At 37.6% G+C, this 23,380-nt stretch overlaps 1 protein-coding gene across 1 annotated transcript in view; it reads left to right on the top strand.

Moving 5' to 3' along the window:
- Positions 1-21,571, top strand: part of GNA14 (G protein subunit alpha 14) — an 81,135-nt gene extending 59,564 nt beyond the window's left edge. Inside the window, exons 3-7 of the mRNA XM_075727232.1 lie at positions 14,294-14,448; positions 16,786-16,914; positions 18,837-18,966; positions 20,238-20,391; positions 21,381-21,571. Of these exons, the coding sequence (XP_075583347.1) occupies positions 14,294-14,448; positions 16,786-16,914; positions 18,837-18,966; positions 20,238-20,391; positions 21,381-21,571 (759 nt within the window). The remainder of the gene's footprint in view (positions 1-14,293; positions 14,449-16,785; positions 16,915-18,836; positions 18,967-20,237; positions 20,392-21,380) is intronic.
- Positions 21,572-23,380: the final 1,809 nt, after the last annotated feature.

The raw sequence follows: 23,380 nt of genomic DNA, 5'->3' as shown, positions 1-23,380 counted from the left end.
CATTTAAGATGCATCTTCTGTCTTGTCATATTTTTCTTAACAGCCCAGATTTTTCAAGCAATACATCAACTTTGATGCTCAGTTGATAGTGTTTCATAATATCTAGTATTTTCCTCAAGAGATATAAAACCATCAAGGTGTTAGTTGAAGAAAGTGGGTTTCTGTTTGCTAGAGTCTGTAGGCTTCGATTATTTTTTATTTAAAAAAAAGAAATTGTGATAGGAATTTAAATGTGAGAGCAAGACTCCATATACAGTGCCACTGCTGGTAACAACAGCTGAGAGAGAAATCAATTGTGCGGTTGGGAGCTGTGCCATAGCCTAAAGTCTGGTCATTTAGAGGGTCTCACTACTTAACAAGGCAATGACAGTGAGTCTTGTTTCTTTTCTTTTGCCTTTCAAAAGTCAACACCAAAATGCAGAGTGCTCTGCTTTCCCATATTTGAGCAAATGAGGGGAAAGAAAAGATGGGGCTTTCGTGTCTGTGGATTTTAAAAAGCTCAGTGGAGAGTAATGAACAGGAAATGGCTTTCATGAAAATGCAGAATTAATTTTTTAGGTAAAGTTTGTTGGGTCTATTCATTACTTAAACTGATGTTTTAGTAAATTAAGCAGAAGCTGAGTATGCAAAATCTTCAGAGCTTGAGGAGAGAAATTGTATTAACAGAAGTATAACATAAAATTCTCCATATCCCTGTTTGAGAATACAGGGATATTCTTGAATATAGAAAATAACAGTTACATTTGCATTTGGCGGTTGTCTTCACGTGCTTTTCTGCTGGGTACTGGAATGAATAGTGCATCTGGTGCCCTACATGAGTTGAAGGGGTTAAGGAGGAAGCGTTTCAGACTAGTCTTAAGTCTGAAGCCATGTTCACATGGGCTGTGCTGTGAGGCGTCTGAAGTAGACGTAGAATGTAATCTCTCCGGGCAGGGACATGTTATGTTTGGCAGCCTTCACCTGCCGTACAACATAATGTACCCTTACAATTCTACATAAGATAATAGCCAAGGAATTCACTTAGCAAGGAAATTAGACAACTGAGCAGCTTGGCTCAGTGGGAAAGCATGCGCTTCCAAGGACATTGTCCTTAAAAACAGTCCTTAGTAATGGGTGAACATCAAAAGACTTGGAGTTCATTTTAGTTCAGATAGCAACAGCATCTAAATTAATTATGTCTACAAATATAGACTGGAAATCTGGTAAAGCAGATTGTTAGATATTGTTGGGTATCTGGTACTTCCTGTGTTTAAATTTTTTTAGAAATTGAAGTCCTGCATTACTTTACAATGCTGGTCAATCTATTATTTCAAAAAAGAAGATGGGAGAAGTTTGGAAGGACCAGTCTAGCATGTAATGCAGTATAACTAAAATGTTAATCCTAAAGACTGAAATGTTAAAGATAATCTCATAAACTAAGATACATTTTGTAGAATCATCTAGCATATTTAGACTGTTGCAATTGAGACCTAAATGTTCTTAAAGATGCACTTTTACTTAAATAATTCTTTCATATTTCCCTGTACACTGAATCAACAGGAGTATTTAATAAGTAGTGTTTTCACTGAGAAGTAGTATCTTCATTTTGATGCATTTCATGTGATGTCCTTAGTCAGAACTGAGTTTAAAAAAAAAAAAAAGACAAAACCCAAATCCATCAAGACCCTTTGTCTCTGAATATATTGAAAGCTAGACTCTGAGACAGGGAAACTAAAAACTCAGAGCTGTCTTTTATTATTCAGAATGGTTATATCAGTCTTGTTCTCAGTAATTTTCTCACTGTTATGCAAATAATCATACTCAACTCAGTTTGATGAAGCTGTTATACATCTTAATGAAGCACACTCAAAAATAACTGTCCACAATTCAAAACCATTTCTGCAAATAGTTTGTATCCTGTAAGTACATTAGTAAGGCTGCAAGTGAGTGAATTCTTGAGGTGTGGTGTGGCCTGTCAAATACGTAAAAAATGTCCAGGTGTTTTTAAAACAAAAAAGAAAAGATTGTAGATTGTGATCGGTGAACATTGTATGTCATCATTAAGTACTGAGTGATTATGAAGATGCAGCATTGTGTCCTGAAGGGGACCAGTGGAACTGTACTGTATCTGCCTCTTTTGTTCCTGTAACATGTTGCAAAAACTTAAGCTGGCCAGAAATCTCATTTTATCCAGATGCTCTTCACATGGAGTCTCCAAGGACATGATCTATTTCTTGTTATTTTCAAGTTTGATGTTCATATGTGTCTTAAGAATGAGACAATATGTGATTTCGTTCAAGCTACCTGCTGATGGCATGTGATGTCACCTATTTTCTTTATTCAGGTCAGGATTTGTTGTGTCAGAAGTAATGAAGTCAAAAGTGAAGTTCACCAGGGATGGGAAGCGGTGTATAGAGACCAACTGACACAATCTCATTCCAGGAAAGCAATTTGTTTTCAAGAAGGGCTTAATTTGTTAGCAGTCTTGGTACTTCAGATGCACAGAGACCAAGCTGCTGCTTTCTCTAGAACTGTTTGAGAAGAGATAAGTAATAGTTCTTGTTTTTCATGTGTATATATTTTTATGAGACAGTGCTGGGAAAGAAAGACATTTTTTCTTTTCAGATGCTCCTGGTTCTATCGTAAAGTCTAAATCATCTGGATCTTGTCTGAATCTGCCTGTGAGGCAGAACCTCTATACACTAATAGAAGAAGTTGGAGCTAGAATGCAGGAACACTGAATTGCTCAATTCTTGCAATTTTGGCGTACTGTAAATATCCAGAACGGTTGTTCATACTTATTTACTGCGTAACTTCATTTGCATAATGCATTCTCATTCTGTATAATAAAAAACCACAAAGTTTCCAAGAGCTTGAGATATTTTCTGGTAGAACTGCAGAAATAAACATGAGGAAATTAATCGCAGTATCACTGTTTACTCCCTCAGAACTTTAATATCTTAATAGGTGGAAAGGTGTGTGGTTTTGGAGGGGGGCAAATCTAGTGAACTTCCACCAAACTGGAGACATTAGACATCCACATTCTGTCTTTTTTTTTTTCCTTTTTTTTTTTTCTTTGTGTGTGTATGCATGTCTTCAGTTGGTTGGAGAACCTCTTTGTGACCCCAGTAGCTCTTACATATATGTCACATCTTTAAAAACCTATTTATGTCACTTTTGTCCTACACCTGCCAGTTTCCACTGTGAAAAATCCAGTGTTTTAAATCTGTGCACCTGAGAAGTAAGAAACTTTATGCAAGTTCTGTCTGAAAACTTGTTTTCTTGTTCCAATAGTTGAATTTGTTACTTTGCCAGAAGATCATTCTATTTCATCTTAATGCTTGTGTTCTGATTTGTTTTCTTTCCTGACTCTGAATTCACTGAGACTGTTTCTCAGCCTAGGAAATCTCAAAGTAGTCTGTATCAACAGGAGTCCCACCTCTCCTACCACTTCAAAGGTTTGCTCTACATGCAGGGCTGTGCAGAACAGAGATGGTGAGTTTTGGATCTGTGAACCTCATTACTTCCAAGGAAGGAAACCAAGGCATGGATGAATTTCCTATTCCTAGCCAGCTGCATTTTTGTGTTTTGTTTTAATTTGAGATGAACGTTATCTAATCGCAACTTTTTTCCCTGAATTTGCTTCCTTCCTTTCAGGAATCTACACATACTGTACCTCCAGAGAGCTTTATTCATGGTTTTCCTGAGTCACTATAAATCTGAAAGAGTGCAATTACAGTCACTGGTGGCATATGTGTACAAACCTACCTCATAGCAAAATCCCCCAGTAACTTTCTCCCTAATTTGAACACTTATAAAGTGAATATCATTGTTGGGAAACATATTTTTTTTCTTCGTGGAACTTTTTTTTAACGTCTTGTGACTAATTCATAAGGCTTTTCTATTGTTTTATAAGGCTGGAGTAAATTTTGTCAGTATTAAGTCTGGTTTCTTAAGAAGTGTTCTGTGATCACGCTATGTGCATGGCTACCTTTCTTCACCCCTTGTAACTTTTAAACCCATTGACATGTGTCAGCCAAAGTTACAGAGGAGAGAGATCTGAAAGGTAATTAGATTCTGGCAGGTTTTGTGGTACAGGTGGCTGGATAAGGGAGAAAATTGTTGCAAGAATATTCGTGTAGGAAAAGGAGGTGGCAATAAAGTATCAGACAGAAGAGGATATACAAAGCATGCGTGCTTGTGCCTGACCACTGAAGAAGTACGAACGCTGCATCACTGCAGAACCTCGAGGCACGTTTTGTTAGCTTTCGTGTGCTTAGAGATATTCCTCTGATTTAACATTTGAAACAATGATAGAGATTAATTCACATTTTCACACTAAACTTGGTTGCCTTTTCTCCTAACATACTGTAAGTAGACCAGAAGCTATGTACAGGATTAGCTGAATTAAATTCTGTAGCCCAAATTAGTCTATGCTCCAGGGTTAGATAATCAAAATTATTTATTCAGGAAAAGGGACAATTTCTGTTATGGATATGTATTTGTGTATTATTTGAAGGGGATGAAAATTGAGTTTAATTCATTTTTTTAAGCACTACTGGGAAACACAGATAGAAAAGTAATCTCATTAATTTATCATGCCAGTTGACTTAACAGTGTATGTTACTGCATTACTTACTATATATGGTTGTTCTAGGCTGTTCTTTTTTATTAGCATTTGAAACAGCACTGATTGAAATCTGTGTAACTGCTGGAATTTAGTAGGTCCAGTGTAAGTAAAGAAAAGTAAGAATGAGGAATATCAGAATGTGTACACTTTTTATAGTTTATTTCTTTTTCCAGTTTTCTGAAAGCCATATTGACACCAGCAAATCCTGAAGGAAAACAAGATAAAGTTATTTCTAAGTAACTCTAGTAAAAACAGCATACAGACATATGAAATGGATTCTTTTTATCATCATCTAGTATATGTGATTGAATTAAACTATAGATTTTAGCATCACAGACAAGTAGAAAAATTTTTCTGAATAGAACCTGTTCCTCAAATAGGTGGCATCTTCTGACATAATCTCTGCTCAAAATCACAGGAAAGGGAGTAACTGGAAAAGAGAAAATGGACTATTTGGGGAGGTGAGAGAAGTTTGTGAGGGTAAAGACTATAGAGCAAACATCTCAAATATTAATGTGTGATATTAATAGATAATATTAGTACATTACCCGCATGTCAAAATACAATGGCATTGTATGGTATTAGTATGTGACCCAAATATTTTTGCAGTGTGCCAAACAATGATCTGTGTCTGCTATAGAGTAGAAAATGAACCAAGAAATAAGGATGTCACTTGATGATATCTGGGGATGTTGTACTAATAGTTTTTGTATCTCCCTTCCCCCTGTAAACTCGAGTTGTTGGAAAATGAGGTTTGGAAGCCACAGATTACATGTATGTGTACTTGTGTATTTATATTTGTACCTGTGTATTTATATATATACTTGTGTATTTATATGTGTACATGCTTACGTTTAGTCCACATGTATTTAATATTGCAGAAACAACTCTTGTGTTTGAAGTTGACCAACACTTACATATACATGGATGCACTCTCACGCAAAACATAACAAAAGGCAAATATATAAAGATTAACTGCAAACCATTTCATTTTGTGAAGAAGAAAACAAACATCTTGTGATTCTCTTTTTTTTTTTAAGGGTAATTCATTAAATTTTATATAAGACCTGACTGTCAGGTCTTGTTTTCAATCAGGTCTTGTTTTCAATCAGGTCTTTGCCAAAAATTTTGTGTTGACAATTACGATCTGGGTGGTAGCCTGGTATTTTTACAGTTGCACTGCTTAGTCTTGCTTTGCTTACTGCTAGCTGGTGTACTATTTGCTATTTCTGCTGCTATCATAGATGGGGGGGGACTAATAATGATTGAAAACTTAGAGGAAAAAATTTACTAGAGCCTATGGGTGGCAGATGGAATAGGCTCAGTAAGAAAGACAGAATCAAAGCTTATGCTAAGTGGATGGTGCACAACCAGGATGGTATCAATTCTTTATTTTAATTTGCAAAAATTTAATCTTCAACTTAATCTGCTGTTCCTATCCAGTTATCCAGATTACAACCAGGTACCTTTTCATAGCTATAGAACAATGCACTATTAAAGCTGAATAATGAGAGACTGCAAAATAAGCAATATTTATTTATCTTTAGAATATAACGTCCTAACTCTAAATGCTTGAGTCATTTAGTTCCCCAGCTCTTTTCACCTTCATGTTCCTCTTCCAAAATGTTCCTCTTCCAAAATGTTCTTTCACTTAGAAATTGAAACCAACCCTCATATACTTAACTTTTGTCTCTTCCTCTGATGGTAATTAGGAGATACTGGCAATAGCAGCAGTGTATACATTTCATGTACAGCTCAGCCAGCTGTTTGCTTCCTGTTCCTTAGTTTTAAGGGTGGTTTGTTCATGTTCAGTTCCTCCTGTACCCAAAATATGTAAACAAAGCAATCATAGGTAATTGCGTAGCTAATTTTGGAAGTCTCTCAGTGTGTACTTTTCCTCAGTAATAGAGGATGAGATATGAAAAATACCATACCTCAACCAGGGGAGCTATGTGCAGTGCTTGTAATTCAGCAAAACTTAGTAGCCTTGCTGGTACCAAGAGGAGATTGACTTAAGCGTTTGGGTCTGCATTTGGGCTTGCATTTGGTTCCAATTTGAAGAACTTTCAACAACAGCAACAACAAGCCAACAGACTTGAAATTCACATAACTTCTAAGTAAAACTTAAAATGTTGTTTGTTAATCATTAACTTCTACTAAAATTACATATGGCCTGTGAATAGTAGCTTCCTATCCTCATTGTAGTGAATTATAAAATCTTAGGGGGGGGTTGTGGGTGTTTTTCCCCCGTTTTGTGCATTCTCTTTTTATTTCTTTAGGAACAAACACAACACACTGTAGTCATTATGTCAGATTAACTGATGGCACTGTTTCAAAAAAGTGAGATGAAAATGAATGCAAACATGGTTTTAGTAAAACACAACTTCTAAAATATATTACAATACTCCCCAGTATGGGCCTAACAATAGTATGAAGAAGAGGCAAGTATTTAATTGCATATTTCTACGTATTCTGTAGTGAGATATAATCTGAATTTCAGTGGCACTGTAAAAGTAAAAATGTTCAGAGATGTAAAATGTGTTCACTGATACTCACAAACTTCGTATTCATGGAGTATAAAAACTTAAACTGCTGCTGTAGCTAAGTATCTCTTAATAAATAATGTCTGTCTGAAGCAGTATACACCCTTAACTGGCTGTTCTTGTAACCTCCCAATACTGCATAACCACTTTTTGTCCCTTCCTGTGATCCTCTGTTGTGCTGTGAAGAACCTGCTGTAGCTTCCAAGTATGACTTTTATTGGAGCATTTTGTAGTTTGTTTTGCCCAACCAAATGAGGAAGGACCTAAGGTATGAAAGTGAAGTGCAAAGACCATAAAATATAAATGGTTAGAAAAATAAGAGCTTCATTAGTTCTCACAGCACTTTTAAAGTGAATAATTCTTGTCTTTACCACTGGGTGTTTAGGAAACACTTTCAGTAGTTATTGCTCCAAAACAGACCAGTCTTCTCAGAAAGCTTTTTAAAGCAGTAATAACCTAGGTTATGGGTGAAGAAATAAATATGTATAAAAATTCAGGCCTTATAAATAGAAAGAGCTTTGTAAGGTAACACATAGGGACATTTCTGAGTTCTATTTAACATTTAGTTTCCTAAGAAATATGACAGAGCTGCAAGGTATCAAACCAAATACAATTTTTTTCCAAGTGTGGAGATTCAGAACCTCCAAAAAGAGGCTTTACTGAAATAATCAGTTCTATGCATCACATGTAACAACTGGAGATAAAATTTATTCATATATGTAAAATAATGACAATAATCACTTGTGGAGTTATCCATTTCTTGTCTGGCAAAGATTTGTCCTTACTACAAGTTGTATTTAATATTATACTCATTCAGCTGGCATTTGTGGATTTTTCTTGGCACTTTCACAAAAGATGAGAAAGCTGCTTTTACCCAGTGGTATTACTGTTTTAAGTAAAAAAGGCATATTCAAGAACTCTCCCTGATTATTTTCAGGTTTTTTAGTGTATCTTTTTGATGAAAAGAGATGAAAAATTGAACCTTGAAGTGTTGCTTGTTATACAACAGTTGCTTGTTATACAAACAGTTGCCCTTTAATTGTAGGATTAAGTCTGATTTCCAGTGGAGAATAATGCAATAGATTTTTAAGAGACTAATAGAATTTTAGTATTCTAAGCAGCTTAGACACCGGTTTTGAATGTATTTGCCAAACAATTTTGCCACTGTCTTTGTTACACGTGATCAATTTTCTTTCCAGGATCAAAAAGTTTGGTTTTTTGTTTTGTTTTTTTGGTGTGGGTTTGTTTTTTTTTTTTAATGGAACAACTATATTCTCCTACTTCTGTTGTATTCAAAATTACTTACCCTTATTTTATCATCTGTATTCTTTTCTCTGCCTGCACCATGTCATCGAGAAGCAGAGGTCTACTTAAAAAAAATCAGCCTGAACTAAGGTAACTTCAGAATAGGGATTTTGAATATAAAAATGTTACGGCACTTTTAATGTAACTTTTGCCGTTCCTGCTTATACTACGTTTAGAGAGAGCATAATATATATTGTAATTAAGAGTGAATTCTGGAACTTATTTGTTATTTGTATTTCATTAAAAAAAATTTATGCCAATAACTGTCATTGTTAAACATGTGCTTGTGCTGTTTTGCATTTCCCCTCTGTGTTCCTTGGTTCAGTCTGTAGTGATTGTAGATTTGTTTTATTTTGTTTTCTTCTCATGTTAGTGAGCCCTTTCTGTTTTTTCTGTAAAGCACCTACTGCTCATGTATTACAATTCTGCATATTTCCACAACGTCTCTTGGGCTAGCTTTTTAGTGGTAAGTGAGAATTCTATAAAATGCCACTCTTGCTTTGAGGGAAATGAAAACTAAATTTCTGGTGTTCTTCTGAGTTGCAGAGGAAGGTTTTAAAATATGACCCCATTCACTTGAAACACTGATGTCCACTTTTTGCCAAAATCCCATTATAAAGTTTCATGATATTTAAACTACTTTCCTGGTATGCTGTTGGCAGTGCCAAAAGGTATTTGTTAAAATTTAAACTTATAGTATTACTAAGTGCTGAGAAGATTTAATAACCCTTTTCTAGAATTCCTAGTGGTGGGATTCTACAGCAAAATAATAAAAGCCCTGTGAGCCTTCTGGGGCATCTTAAGTCATTCACTTACCCTTTATGGTGTTTAACCAGAGGAAACAAAGGACATTTAAGCATGTTATCAGATGTCAAACTAGCTTAAAGAGCTATAGCAGATTAGAGAATTTATGTAGCTTTCACAGTTTGTGACAGGTTCAAAGGCCACTTATTTGCAGTAATTGGCAAAAATCCTTCAGTGTGTTAGATGTAACAATTTAAGAAAAAGTCCTGATTAGCAGAACTGGTCTTATTATGTACTGGGAGAGCTGTGTATAGACTTTGGGGGCTTAGTTAATTTTGCCATGGCTTGCAAGTTTTCAGTTCAGTTGCAATTAATATTTGTGTTGACCATGAATACAATACAGAATATCTGCAACTAAGCTATAGCTAATATCAATGTTTGACAATCAGTATTACTTAAAACTAGATGTAAAACAAACAATCCATTTCCAATTATAATCCTATTTTACTTTTTTTATATATATGTTTTATCATGTCAGCACAATTTTGTAGAAAAATCGTTTACTTCAGTTATTACAGTAGTCAGAGGCTGAAATAGCTGGTATTGCTCTGGTTGTTACTTATTAGGAATGTTTGCTGTTAGTAATAGTCACGCACACTTACATGCACATGCACACACACTCACACAAAACCCTGTGACACCTGCCTTTTAGTTAAAATGCTGATACTTCCCAGTATGAAAAATACAGGACTCCCTTACTGCCTTGTGTGAAGGACTTTCTGCTGCTTCTAAGGACATCTTAGAGTGTGTTTCAAGTTTAATCCCCTTTTCTGTCAGATCCTGGTTGGATTATTGTACACTGTCTACTAAGATTACTCATTACTCATTTATCCTGAAGACTGCATTTTGAGTAAACTGACATTTTTTGTATCTTGCTTTCATGTCATATTAACCACCCATAATTCATACCAAAGGCATTTTTTTATTAGTAACGTGCTTGTTTACTGAGGATGGGGAAGACATACCCATGGAATGATACTAAAATCACTTGGTGCTTTAAGGAATTTTTCGCTTCATTGTAGGACTTCTTTTCTTTGAATTACGAGCATGAGACTAGCTGTCAGTGTTGAACTCTATTTGTTATATACTGTGAAATGAAAGATTAACCTGAATTATTTTCCCAAAAAGGATTTTTCCTGATGTCATATGGCACTTGGTCAGATAAGGGGACTGCGGTTTGCAGATGTAGACACTTACAAAATATTTCTTTCCACAAGGACCTGATACCAAAGCTGGCTTTGGAGCTACAATTACACAAAGCCCTCTTAGACACATGTGAAGTTTTAGCATGGAATGAAGCCTGAGTCAGCCTCAGTCAAAATGCTGTGATGGGTGTTTGCATGTCAGTGCCCTTTCTTTTCTCTAGAAAAGGGTATCTGTTCTGTGACTTTAGCGAATTGAAGGAAGAGTTACTCATAATCCAAGTTACTTTGCATGTCTTTCACCAGATAAGGTTGAAAATATGGAGAAAAGTTACTACCAGGACACAGGGTCTCTCATCTTTTGCCTCATATACAGTGCCTAAATAGAGTATAGATCACAGGTAAAGCTCTTCCTACATTGTTCTAGATCAGCATGAACATTTGATATAATAACTACAGAACAGAAACATTTATTCAATAGACAATATTACCTGTCTTTCTAACAGAGTTATGCCATGTAAAATTAAGGTAAAAAACCCAATATGGACTACATTACATCTGTAAAGAATCTACCAGAAATACTAACAGGAATGCTTATACCATGATACATTTTAAACTATTTTACATTGATAAACAATTTACAGTGTAGCAGTAACTATAACAGTTATGTTTAAAGCTTTTAGCTACTAATTAAAAAAAAAAAAAACAGTTTTAATTAAAATCAGAAGACTTGGTGTTTGGTTTTGTGTAACAGAACACCTGTAAAATCAAAGATAATTCCAATCATGAAGAATTTGCCCAGGCATTATGACTGCATGGTAAGTCTTTAATATGGAAACTCAGAAGAGCAAAACACTTTTGAGACTTACAATATTTTAAATTAATTTGAGCAAGGAGAAATTGCTTTTGAGGCATTAGCCTCTATGTTATGTAGTTTTGCAGTTGCCCGTGGTAGCTTAAAGACCCCGTAAGTATAGAAGTCCTGTTTTCTGACTGATCTTTTTCTGATTTTGAATGCCTAGATTAACAGGTCTATCAGTATTAAGATTTTCCAGTTCAGACTCATTGCCCTGGATCCAAACCACATCTGTGTGCAGTGTTACTATTTGTGATTCTCCCAAGCTTAAATAAGAGATTAGGAAGAAACCTGACTTCATTTTTGAAGAGGATGTAAGTTAAAATCTAGATGATATCTAGCGAAGAACTGGAAAAAGTGTTGGCAAACTGAATGTACAGTAACCAATCTGTTTTATTCCAAACACTAAATAAGTTTTCAATATTAAATGCATTTTAGAACAATACTTTTCCAGGCCACTAAAGGTATTAGCAAACATAGAATCATAGAATCACAGAATGCTTTGGGTTGGAAGGGACCTTTAGAGGTCATCTAGCCCAACCCCCCTGCAGTGAGCAGGGACAGCTTTAACTACATCAGGTTGCTCAGAGCCCCATCCAACCTGACCTTGAATGTTGCCAGGGATGGGGCCTCTACCACCTCTCTGGGCAACCTGTTACAGTGCTTCACCACCCTCTTTGTAAAAAATGTATTTCTTATGTCTAGTCTAAATCTATTCTTCTTTAGTTTAAATCCATTATTCCTTGTCCTGTCACAACAGGCCTTGCTAAAAAGAGTCTCCCTGTCTTTCCTGTAGGCCCCCTTTAAGCACTGGAGGGTTGCAATAAGGTCTCCTTGCAGCCTTCTCTTCTCCAGGATGAACAACCCCAACTCCCTCAGCCTGGCCTCATAGGAGAGGTGCTCCAGCCCTCGGATCATTTTTGTGGCCCTCCTCTTCTGGACCCGCTCCAACAGGTCCATGTCCTTCTTGTGCTGAGGGCTCCAGAGCTGGACGTAGTGCTCCAGGTGAGGTCTCACCAGAGCAGAGCAGAGAGGCAGAATCACCTCCCTCGACCTGCTGGCCACACTTCTTGTGATGCAGCCCAGGATACGGTTGGTTTTCTGGGCTGCAAGCGCACATTGCTGGCTCATGTCCAGTTTTTCATCCACCTGTACCCCCAAGTCCTTCTCCACAGGGCTGCTCTCAATCTCTTCATCCCCCAACCTGTAGTGATATCGGGGGTTGCCCTGTCCCAGGTGCAGGACCTTGCATTTGGCCTTGTTGAACCTCATGAGGTTCACACAGGCCCACCTCTCCACCTTGTCCAGGTGGCTTTGGATGACATCCTGTCCCTCAGGCATGTGAACCGCACCACTCAGCTTGGTGTCATCTGCGAACTTGCTGAGGGTGCACTCGATCCCACTGTCTGTGTCATTGATGAAGATGTTAGATAGCACCAGTCCCAGTATGGACCCCAGAGGGACTCCACTTGTCACTGGTCTCCATGTGGACATCGAGCCATTGACCACGAACATCAGTATATACCCAGCTGAACAGTTACAGAAGAGAATAGAATAATAATAATAATAATAATCATAGAATGGTTTGGGCTGGAAGGGACCTCTAAAGATCATCTAGTCCAAACCCCCTGCTGTGGGCAGGGACAACTTTCATTGGGTCAGGTTGCTCAAAACCCCATCCAACCTGACCTTGAACACTTCCAGTGATGGGGCATCCACAGCTTCTCTGGGCAACCTGTTCCAGTGTCTCACCACCCTCGTCATAAAAAATGTCTCCCTTATGTCCTAGCTAAATCTACCCACTTTCAGTTTAAAATCATTGCCCCTCGCCCTTTCACTGCATGCCCTGGTAAAAAGTCTTTCTCCGTCTTTCTTATAAGCCCCCTTTAAGTGTTGAAAGGCTGTAATAAGGTCTCCCCAGAGCTTTCTCTTCTCCAGGCTGAACAACTTACAACTCTCTCAGCTTTTCTTCACAGGGGAGGTGTTCCATCCCTCTGATCATTTTCGTGGCCCTCCTCTGGACCTGCTCCAACAGGTCCATGTCTTTCTTGTACTAGGGACCCCCCCACTGGACACAGTACTTGAGGTGGGGGTCTCACCAGAGCAGAGCAGAGGGGCAGAATCACCTCCCTCGACCTGCTGGCCACGCTTCTTTTGATCCAGCCCAGGATACGGTTGGCTTTCTGGGCTGCAAGCACACATTGCCGGCTCATGTCTAATTTTTTTCAGCCACCAGTCCTTCTCTACAGGGCTGTTCTCAATCCATTCATCCCCCAGTCTGTAATGATGTTGAGGACTGTCCTGACCCAGGTGCAGGACCGTGCACTTGGCCTTGTTGAACTTCATGAGGTTTGCATGGGCCCACTCTTTCAAGGCCGTCAAGGTTCCTCTGAGTAGCATCCCTTCCCTCAAGTGAATCAACCGCACCACTTGTGCAGAACGATAGATTCTTTTGTATCCCTTAAAAGCAAAACTTACATTTATCTTTGCAATACCTCTTACGCTTAACAGCAGAGAACAAAGAAATACTAGGTCTTTCCATAGAGTAGTACCTTGGCTGTATCTCACTGAGATAGGCATTAAACAGAAGATGGCTTGTAGGAATTTGTTGCCTGCTGGATGACTGTTTATGCTAGGTCAGCCTCTGGTTTGTCCTGAAACAAACCAAAAGTATCTGTACTAAAGTATCTAGAATTTTAGAAACGTTGCCACTGTTATAAATTGGTCTTAAAATTTAGTGACTTCAAGAATAGTAGGTTTAGAGCTCCTTCTGTCCTTTGTCAAGGTCCCCTTTTAAAAAGAAAAGTCACACCTGGATGACAGTAAGCAAAGCTAACTTGTTTAAAATGTTCAGTAGCAGTCATTTGACTTGAAAAATTAAATGCATTCAAGGATTAAAACTGTATTTGCTCCTAGGTTCCTTTCTGATGCTTAGTCTCATTGATTGGAATAGTATAACAAAGAAAGGGGAGAGTGTGTACTGCATGCCAACAGCAATCCTTTCTCACAATAGTGTAATCATTTAATTGATTAGGAGAGTGCTCAGATGATCAAAGAAGTGGAAGTGGATAAAGTGACTGTGCTGGAAAGAAAACAAGTTGAAGCAATCAAGAAGCTCTGGGAAGACCCAGGAATTCAAGAATGCTACGACAGACGGAGGGAATACCAGCTGTCAGACTCTGCTAAGTAGTAAGTACACTGCGTAATTACAAGGACAAGCCAGACAATGAAGTTAATCATTGAATCATTTAGGTTGGAAAAGACCCTTAAGATCTCGAATCCAACCATTAACCTAACACTACCAAGTCCACCACTAAACCATGTCCCTAAGCACCACATCTACATGTCTTTTAAATACCCGCAGGGATGGGGACTCCACCACCTCTCTGGACAGCCTGTTCCAATGCTTCACTACCCTTTCCGTAAAGAAATTTTTCCTAATATCCAATGTAAGCCTCTCCCAGCACCACTTGAGGCCATTTCCTCTCATCCTATCACTAACAACTTGGGAGAAGAGACCAGCACCCACCTCACTACAACCTCCTCTCAGGTAGTTGTAGAGAGCGATAAGGTCTCCCCTCAGCCTCCTCTTCTCCAGACTAAACAACCCCAGTTCCCTCAGCCGCTCCTCATAAGGCCTGTGCTCTAGACCCTTCGCCAGCTTCGTTGCTCTTCTTTGGACATGCTCCAGCACCTCAATGTCTTTCTTGTATTGAGGGGCTCAAAACTGGACACAGTATTCCAGGTGCGGCTTCACCAGTGCCGGGTACAGGGGGACAATCACCTCCCTGCTCCTGCTGGCCACATTATTTCTGATACAAGCCAGGATGCTGTTGGCCGCCTTGGCCACCTGGGCACACTGCTGGCTCACAATGAAGAGATAGGTTCACTCTGATTTTATTAGTTATACCTGCGTATCTATTGGCCTGTGGTACACAGCAAATTTTAAGCTGGAGTGATGAAACAAACTAGTTTTAGGCTTTCTGAACATACTGGAACCATCATCCCTCCCAGTTCTGAGGTCAACACAGCTGGTACATAACTGAGTTTCCCTTGGGGGAAATAATGAAAAACAGCTGTACAAAATACATTGACAACAAGCGGGCAGGTCAGACAGTTTAGTTACATGAAAAGTTTAGGATATAAGTAAGAATGAAGATAAGTCTCTCCCTCAGTTTTCAAATAATTTAATTGTGAAAAAAAATTACTGTTTCATGTTTACATTTCTGTTTCTGCCAAGGTTGAGAAGTAACAGGGTTAAATTTCAGCAAGGAACATTTAGATTAGGCATTTATGGTAAACTTGAACTCAGAATGGTTACATGTTAAGTACTATTATTCTTGACAGATCTGCCTTGTTCTTAAATAATCCTACACTGGAGGAGAAGGATGCCACTTAATGGTCTACTGTAGCCTCATTTGCTAAGAAATCAGCCACAATTGAAAATAATTTTTATTTTAAATTTTATTAAATTTTCCTTTTACTGTTAATTACAATTGAGATTGCAATAACAATTTGCTACATTGCTGAAGAGGAGGAATTTTCTTAAGAGAAATCTTTTCTGAGTGAGTGATAACATTAAGTGTGAGTATTTTTGATTTTGGACCCCAAATGTGAGGGATGTTTGGGTGGCAAGGGAAGAATACATCGACACCCTCCCCATTCCATCGAATGAAAAAGGGGGGAACTAGGGCTTAAATAAAGGAAGGTTTGTGCTACAAGCACGTTGTATGATTTGGAATACACCTTACACTTTTTATATGCCTTGCTAGGATTTTGGATGATCTAATGTTGCCTTCTAGTGGTGGGAAGACAGATTGCAGAGAGGAATACCAGGCATTGGTTCTTTGTGTCTTGCTCACACACTACTCATTTATTGAGGCACAGAAATGTCACCCTAGAATTTAATCCCAGCCATGAAAAGCACAAGAGCCGTGTGAAAATAAGGAGGGTAAAGTTAAGGATGACCACACGGGCAGATGAGAAACTAAATGCATCATCTTTTATATTAAAAAAGATAAAAGTTTGAAGCATTCACGTTTGCAGTACTTTCTGTTAATTACTTTTCTGAATCCTGTCCAGCAACCTTTCACATTTGTGTGCAATATTAGCATCATGGATGAAGTGACAGAGGATAGAGTACCATTGATAAGCATTATGGCTAGAGCTGATATTTGTATTTGTGTTCAAATCTTCATTCTGATGTTTATTCTGGGGTAATAGCAAAGATTATTCAAATAAAATTAATCATTTTGTGTGTTGGCTGATTGTCTATAGAACATTTTGGGCATCACCTCTTTTGACTAGTAGTATTCTGTCTGAAATGTACATGCAGGTCTCGCTTAAAGGGTTTTGTTGTTTTATGCCAGCAACAACTGTGCTAAAGCCACGCACAACTGAATTTCTGTTTAGTTGCTTTTGTGGAAACGTTTCTGTGATTGCTGGTTAGTACTTTGGTTTTGAATCTGTGTGATTAATTTATGGCAGTGCATTAATCTTGTTTCTGTTGTATATTTAACTTTTCAGTTATCTTACTGACCTTGATCGTATTGCTATGCCCTCATTTGTGCCAACTCAGCAAGATATTCTTAGAGTCCGAGTGCCAACTACAGGAATTATTGAGTATCCTTTTGATTTAGAAAATATTATATTTAGGTAAGACCACCTGTCAAATGATTCAGTATACAATTATGAGAGTAGTTGCTGCAACTTTACTTCTAAGGTCCTTTAAACTTTTGCATTCAAGGAGTGCTGTATGTGTTTCCAGCCATTTTAGTCTCCAAAGTTAATACAGTAACTTGAGTGGTGTTTCAAAACATACCTTTCGAAACTTACATTACATGAAAAAAGCTTTTTAATTCAAGCAGGCCAACTGCTGTGTATTCTGAACTATTAGTTTAATTAAAAGTCTTGGATGAGGAGTGCAGAGGTAAGATATTTGTGGTAACATGACTGCTGATATCGGAATGTAGTTTAATTCCATTTAGAGCCAACAGGTTTTGCCTCCTGACTGTAAATGTTTAGAAGAGAGGGCCCTAATAGATAAAGCCCTCAAGTGAGTTTACAACTTTCAGTTAGGTAAAGTTAGTTAGGGAAGGGAGTTGGAGACACTGAGGAAAGGAGGAGGGGGGAAAAAAAAAAGTGGAGGGTCACAGCAGTAGATACTTCTATTCTTCCTGCCATATAATATATATATAAAAAAAAAATGTTCAGTGGAACTGAGAGAAACAAATGTACTCATAAAATTGAAAGAAAGTCTTGAGATGCACCTTAAAATTATCTGCTACTAGACAAGCTATCGCAACAGGTAGCGTTACTGATTTTCTAAGGGGAAGCATATTTTTTAATTTCAAAATTGCAGAATTCACACTGGTATGATTATAGATGTTCTTCCACCAAACCACCCATTTCATCATGAACAAACACCTGCCTCCAGTTACAACACAGAACCAGAATCCACTCTGATAGCACATTGGTCAAAGCAGACTAACTGTGATTTTGTTGTTTGTTTTTTCCTGGAAGATTGACTGCTCTAGGGAACATTTTGACCTGGATAAAATGTGAGGGCCTTAATTGTCTGCAAAACCATAGGCCTTTGATGTGGAACTAAGATATTTGTGAACATTTTGTTTGTATTGAGGAGTGAGATATAACTACAGTAGGGTTCTTGGGTGCGGGGGCAAAGGAGATTATGGAGCGTGGAGGGAAACAAAATCGGGTATGTTCACATCTACCTTTGCTAAAACTTCTACAAACCCAGAAAAAAACCCACAGAATTACTTTTTTTTATTGTGCCTCAAGTGGCTTATACACTTGTACTGGGCCTGGCTAGGATAAAGTTAATTTGCTTCATAGCAGCTGATATGGTGCTGTGTTTTAGATTTTTAACTAAAACAGTTACTGGTAACATACTGCTGTTTTAGATTTTGCTGAGCAGAGTTTGCACAGCACCAAGGCCTCCTCTGTTTCTCTGCCTGTCCAGTGAATAGGTTAGGGGATGCACAAAAGATTGGGAGGGGACACAGCCAGGCAGATGATCTAAACTAACCAAACACATATTTCACACCATATAACGTTATGCTTAGTGATAAAAGTGAAAAGAGGGGTCTTGAGGGAGGTTGGCCATCTTTTTCTTGGGAACTGATTGGGCATTGGTCTACCCATAGGAGGTGGTGAGTAATTGCCTTAGCATCACTTGTTTTGTTTTATTTCTTCTTCCACTTATCCTTCACTTATTAAACATTTTTTTTTTTAATCTGGACCCCAAGTTTTCTTGCTTTTACTCTGTCTTTCCTCTCCCTTGTCCACCCACAGTCTGTGGGGGAGCTAGTGAGCAAGCAGCTGCCTTGCACTTAGCTGCCTATTGGGATTAACCCACAACAATGCTAAAGAACATTGAAAGTTGTAGCACTACAGCAACGGAATCAAGTTTAAATATTGAACAGAACATAGAATGTTAAGATACACTTTTCACAGTTCAAGCTTATCTCAGGTAGGTGAACTTATAAGGCCTTTGGATATACTTAAAGTATCTTATGAAAATGACTAATATGTTCACTGTATTTCTGTTCTAACAGGATGGTGGATGTAGGTGGCCAAAGGTCAGAAAGAAGGAAGTGGATCCATTGTTTTGAAAGTGTTACTTCCATCATTTTCTTAGTTGCATTAAGTGAATATGATCAAGTCTTGGCAGAATGTGATAATGAGGTAAGGAGTGGGGGTATCTAAATAAGGTACTGAAAAAGATGTGTGCTTTTTAAGACAGCATTCACGTGTCTTCATAAAAGCATTTGCAAATACTAGAATTACATTAAGAAGCTGATCAAGCAGTCCCAAAGTTGTATTAAATTAGCAGCCTGCCTGTAAAAGTGAACTCTACCTTAAAAGACAAAACATGATTTAAAAAAAAAGTTTTAAATCACTTAAGCCATGTCAAGCATTTGAGAATCTGAGTATTAGCTATATCTCTAAGCAAGTAAAACTACCTCAGTCATCTGTAATTAGTTGTTTTTGGTTTTAAGTCTCTGATGTTTCAGAATTAATTAATGCAGAGATTAAAGAAAATTAAAACAAAACAACTTAAAATTTATCTCCTTCCCAAAGTTAGAAAACATGGGTTCTCCCATCTGCTATAGAGTGCCATCATCAGCAGTAGCCAGATGTTGTAGAGAAGGATGCAAAGAAGAAACCAGTAGGCAACTAGAGGAGGGCATATTAGTGGAACTATATTCCTTTTGGTAGTGGTTGCTTTACATCCTGCAGTTATGAGGATTCCTTCAAATGTCTTTCAAAAACAGTTAATACCATTTGCACTCTAAAGTCCCAAAGCCCTTACCGATCACTTTCTCAAGATCTGTTTCGACTGTGAAAAGCATACTCCACTTGCTGAAGTGTCGCAACATCCATTGTGGTTGAGATGGAGTTTCTGAAGTTTCCTGTCATCTTTTGATGCATGAACAACTTCAGTAACTGTAGTTTTCTTTTTCCTTTCACCATCTTGAACGTTTTGTTACGCTCACTTTGGACATTAGGAAATAAATAATGAACTGACTGCTATCACTTTTTTTTACTAGAATAGATGAGTACATATACATTTGTCCTTTAGCTATGTTACAGTATGTTAATATCAGATATTTGACCTGATACACCCTGCCTCAGTTCTCACTGTGAGGTCAGAAGAAGCTTTCATAGAGCAGCAGTCCATGGCTGCTCACTAACTTATACAAGAATGCAAGTAATTTCTATTAAGTCTTACCTTGATTTCACGTGCCATCATACCATTCATAGCAGTGATCCAAAACCCAGTGAGGATATAGAACATGTAGAGTAATGATCAACCAGAGCATTGCAATTGCGCTTAATAAAAGTAGTATTTTTAAAAAAGCTTTCAAAAAAACCCACTATGGTCTCTGGCTGATGTGATTTGTATATGCTACTTTCTAGAGAGCGTAACTTCATATTAATTTTTGTTATTGTAGAATCGAATGGAAGAAAGCAAGGCCTTGTTTAAAACTATCATTACATACCCCTGGTTTCTGAATTCTTCAGTCATTTTGTTTTTAAATAAAAAAGATCTTCTAGAAGAGAAAATCATGTATTCCCATCTAATTAGTTACTTCCCAGAATACACAGGTAAGCATTTATCCCAGACTATCTTCACAAAGCAAAAAGTCATATTTAAGCCAGTTAGGTTTTCCTCATTGAATTGAACAGGGAAAGTGGAATTATGTAGTGTATTTGTTATCTATGCATTTCTACTCTAGCCTTTAAAATAAAAACTTAAGTTACTCAGTTTTACTGGAACTTTTTTTTTTACTGGAGCATTGTGGACCAAGTCTTAAAGAGGTTTCTTGCAGTTATTCTGTCACCATTAGAGTGGCACAATCACTATTTATTTATGAGAAGCAGTGCCTTTGTCATCTTCAATCTAGGGGGAACTTGGGGAATACAGCTATTAATCCAACTCTTTACATAGTGAAAACCCATAGTATAGCTTTATATTCATTATTCTAAGTTGTTATCTATATAAAAGTCCAAAGTTTAAAAGCAGCCTGAATAACTTTCCTTAACAAATGTTACTGATACTTGAAGTCACCAAAAGAATGATGAAAATAATCACAGATATATTCTATTACTTAATACAGTATTATATTCTGCAAGTCATGTATCACGTTGAATCCTACAATTAATAATGAAAAGAATTATAATTATTTAATAGCTACAGAGAAGATGCACGTCCCTCTCTTGGCTGAAGAGAATCCTGTTTACTCTGTGTGTTTTAGAACATTTAATTTCTCTCATGGTCTTTGACATACTACAGTAATGTAGCAAACTATTAATACACGCTGGGTAATTTCAGTTGCGTAGGTTTTTATAAAAAAACTACTTTGACCTGTAAAGTTTACTGTTGAAAAAAGCATACTCCACACATTCGAGAAAGCAGTGTTGTAACAGCTTTTGCTCCACTAACACATGCATGGGAAAACGCCAACGAGGAAGTATGCTTTTACGGCAATTTCACATTTAAATGTAATATTAGCCTGTTAAGGTACTGTCCATATGTTTCTTCCTTGACCCACAGCTTGTAAGTGTTCAAAAACACTAATTGTACTTTTGACTAGGACCTAAACAAGATGTCAAAGCTGCCCGAGACTTCATTTTGAAGCTGTATCAAGATCAGAATCCAGACAAAGAGAAAGTAATCTATTCCCACTTCACTTGTGCCACAGACACAGAAAATATTCGATTCGTCTTCGCTGCTGTCAAGGACACGATCCTGCAATTAAACCTGAGGGAGTTCAACCTGGTTTAAACAAAAAACATGGTTGCAGCCACGAAGTGTGGTTTACTCATAGCACAGCCTGTGTTGATTAAGAAAGGTGTCTTTTTAAATACCATTTACAGAAATGGGAGGATTTATATTTACTGAAGAAGTATGGATTAAGATAACTGTAAAGAATTAGTTTCAAGGTTTACTTTTATAGCTATAAATTTAAAATATTGTGCTCATATTTCCCATATTAGTTTTGTCTGTAATTTTTTGACAGCTGGAGGAATATCGTATATTTAGAAGAACTTAGATAACTACATTGCTGTATTTTCTTAAGGTTTTCTTTTTTTTTCTTTTTTTTATTTAGCATTTACAATCATAGCTTACAAAATTTCAAACAGTGATGCCTTAAAAATTACCCGTTAGTTATTTTAGAGTGCTAGACATTTTTGTATTCTCGTTCTCAGCAATGTAGTTGAAAGACTAGGGTAAGCCTATTACACTTTTTAGAAACATCTCTCAGTAGCCTTGATAGGCCAAACCTGTTAATGTTCTAGGAATCATTACAAATGATTAATTATTGGTGACCCTTGCATATCACTGCCTTTTTGTTCAAGTGCCTTAGAATAATAGGATACAGTTAAGGAATGACAGATTAAAATCTTGTAAGCAGTCCATGGAATTTACTCTTTTCTAAAGGGGAAAAGCGTTTCTCAACAGCGTTTAGCAAATGTTCTCAGCATTCACTGCCACAGGAGCTTGGAGATCATCCACAGCTGCCTGCAATAAACTAGGCCTTAAATTCCTCCAACTCACTAACGTAACTTGCTTTTTGCCCATTGCATTTCCCTGTCATTGAGCTTCACAGGTAGTTTTGCATGGGTTAGAGAGCAGTAAAGCCTCTCCTCTATAAGATTTCTGGCCATTTTCCCATCTCCTCCACTCCCTGCCCAACTACAAACCTCTCCACTAAAGATGTCAGAACCACTAATAGCTCAGTCAGTTCTCCTTCACTGGGTCAAAAATTCTCAGACATTAGGGCAATCTTGAAAACCTTTTTTACCCATGCAAAATTCATGGTAGTCACTAGCACTTGATCAGCTAACCCAGCAACACTGGTAAGGAGAGTATTTTAGTAGAACAGTCTGTTAGTAGTAGTAATTCAGCCCAAAAGATGGGCTGAGGTTGTCTTGTATTTAAATAAATGAAAATTCCATTTTTCCGAGAAGAAATATTACAGCAATAGTTTTTACTATCAGCATAAAATAGCAATTTCTATGCAGCACAGAAAAAATTCAGTTTATATTGTTTTTTCAGCTTGACTAGTGTTTCTGTGCATTCAGCTAGGTTGACAGCTCTCACACTTCAGTCCTGTGAAAAGCACACCCTGACCTTTCACTGCCCATAAAAAATGTTTACCGATTCACATATTAAACAGCACAGTTCCCTTTTGTCCAGCAGTACAGGAAAAGTAAGTATGTCCAGAGCTGGTTTTGGTTGCTAAGGAGGAAACAGCCTGTAACATTTGATTTTGTTCTTTCTTTAGTGTTGGAACAAGCAGTAGAAGCCTGTTCTTCCACTGCTTTAACTTTTTTCTGTGAGGGAAGAACACTGATCTGTATGTTGTGCCCATACTAGTGAACGGCAGTAACCCTCACTGAGGGTACAGTGCAGTACAGCCTGGGATGAGGTATGGGGTACAGTGCCACTTGCTGAACAAGAAGAGGCCAAGGGGGAGTGACAGAAAACACAGAATAAAACAGCACATCTGTGTGTGTGTCATCCATGTCCCCGACATGTCATCTCTACCCTCCCTCAGAAATACTGACATCATGAAAAGGCCTCAGACCT

Source organism: Pelecanus crispus, chromosome Z (assembly GCF_030463565.1).
Source record: "Pelecanus crispus isolate bPelCri1 chromosome Z, bPelCri1.pri, whole genome shotgun sequence".
Classification (NCBI taxonomy): domain Eukaryota; kingdom Metazoa; phylum Chordata; class Aves; order Pelecaniformes; family Pelecanidae; genus Pelecanus; species Pelecanus crispus.
Note: the sequence above shows the minus strand (reverse complement) of the source record. Positions and strands in the feature narration are given on the sequence as shown.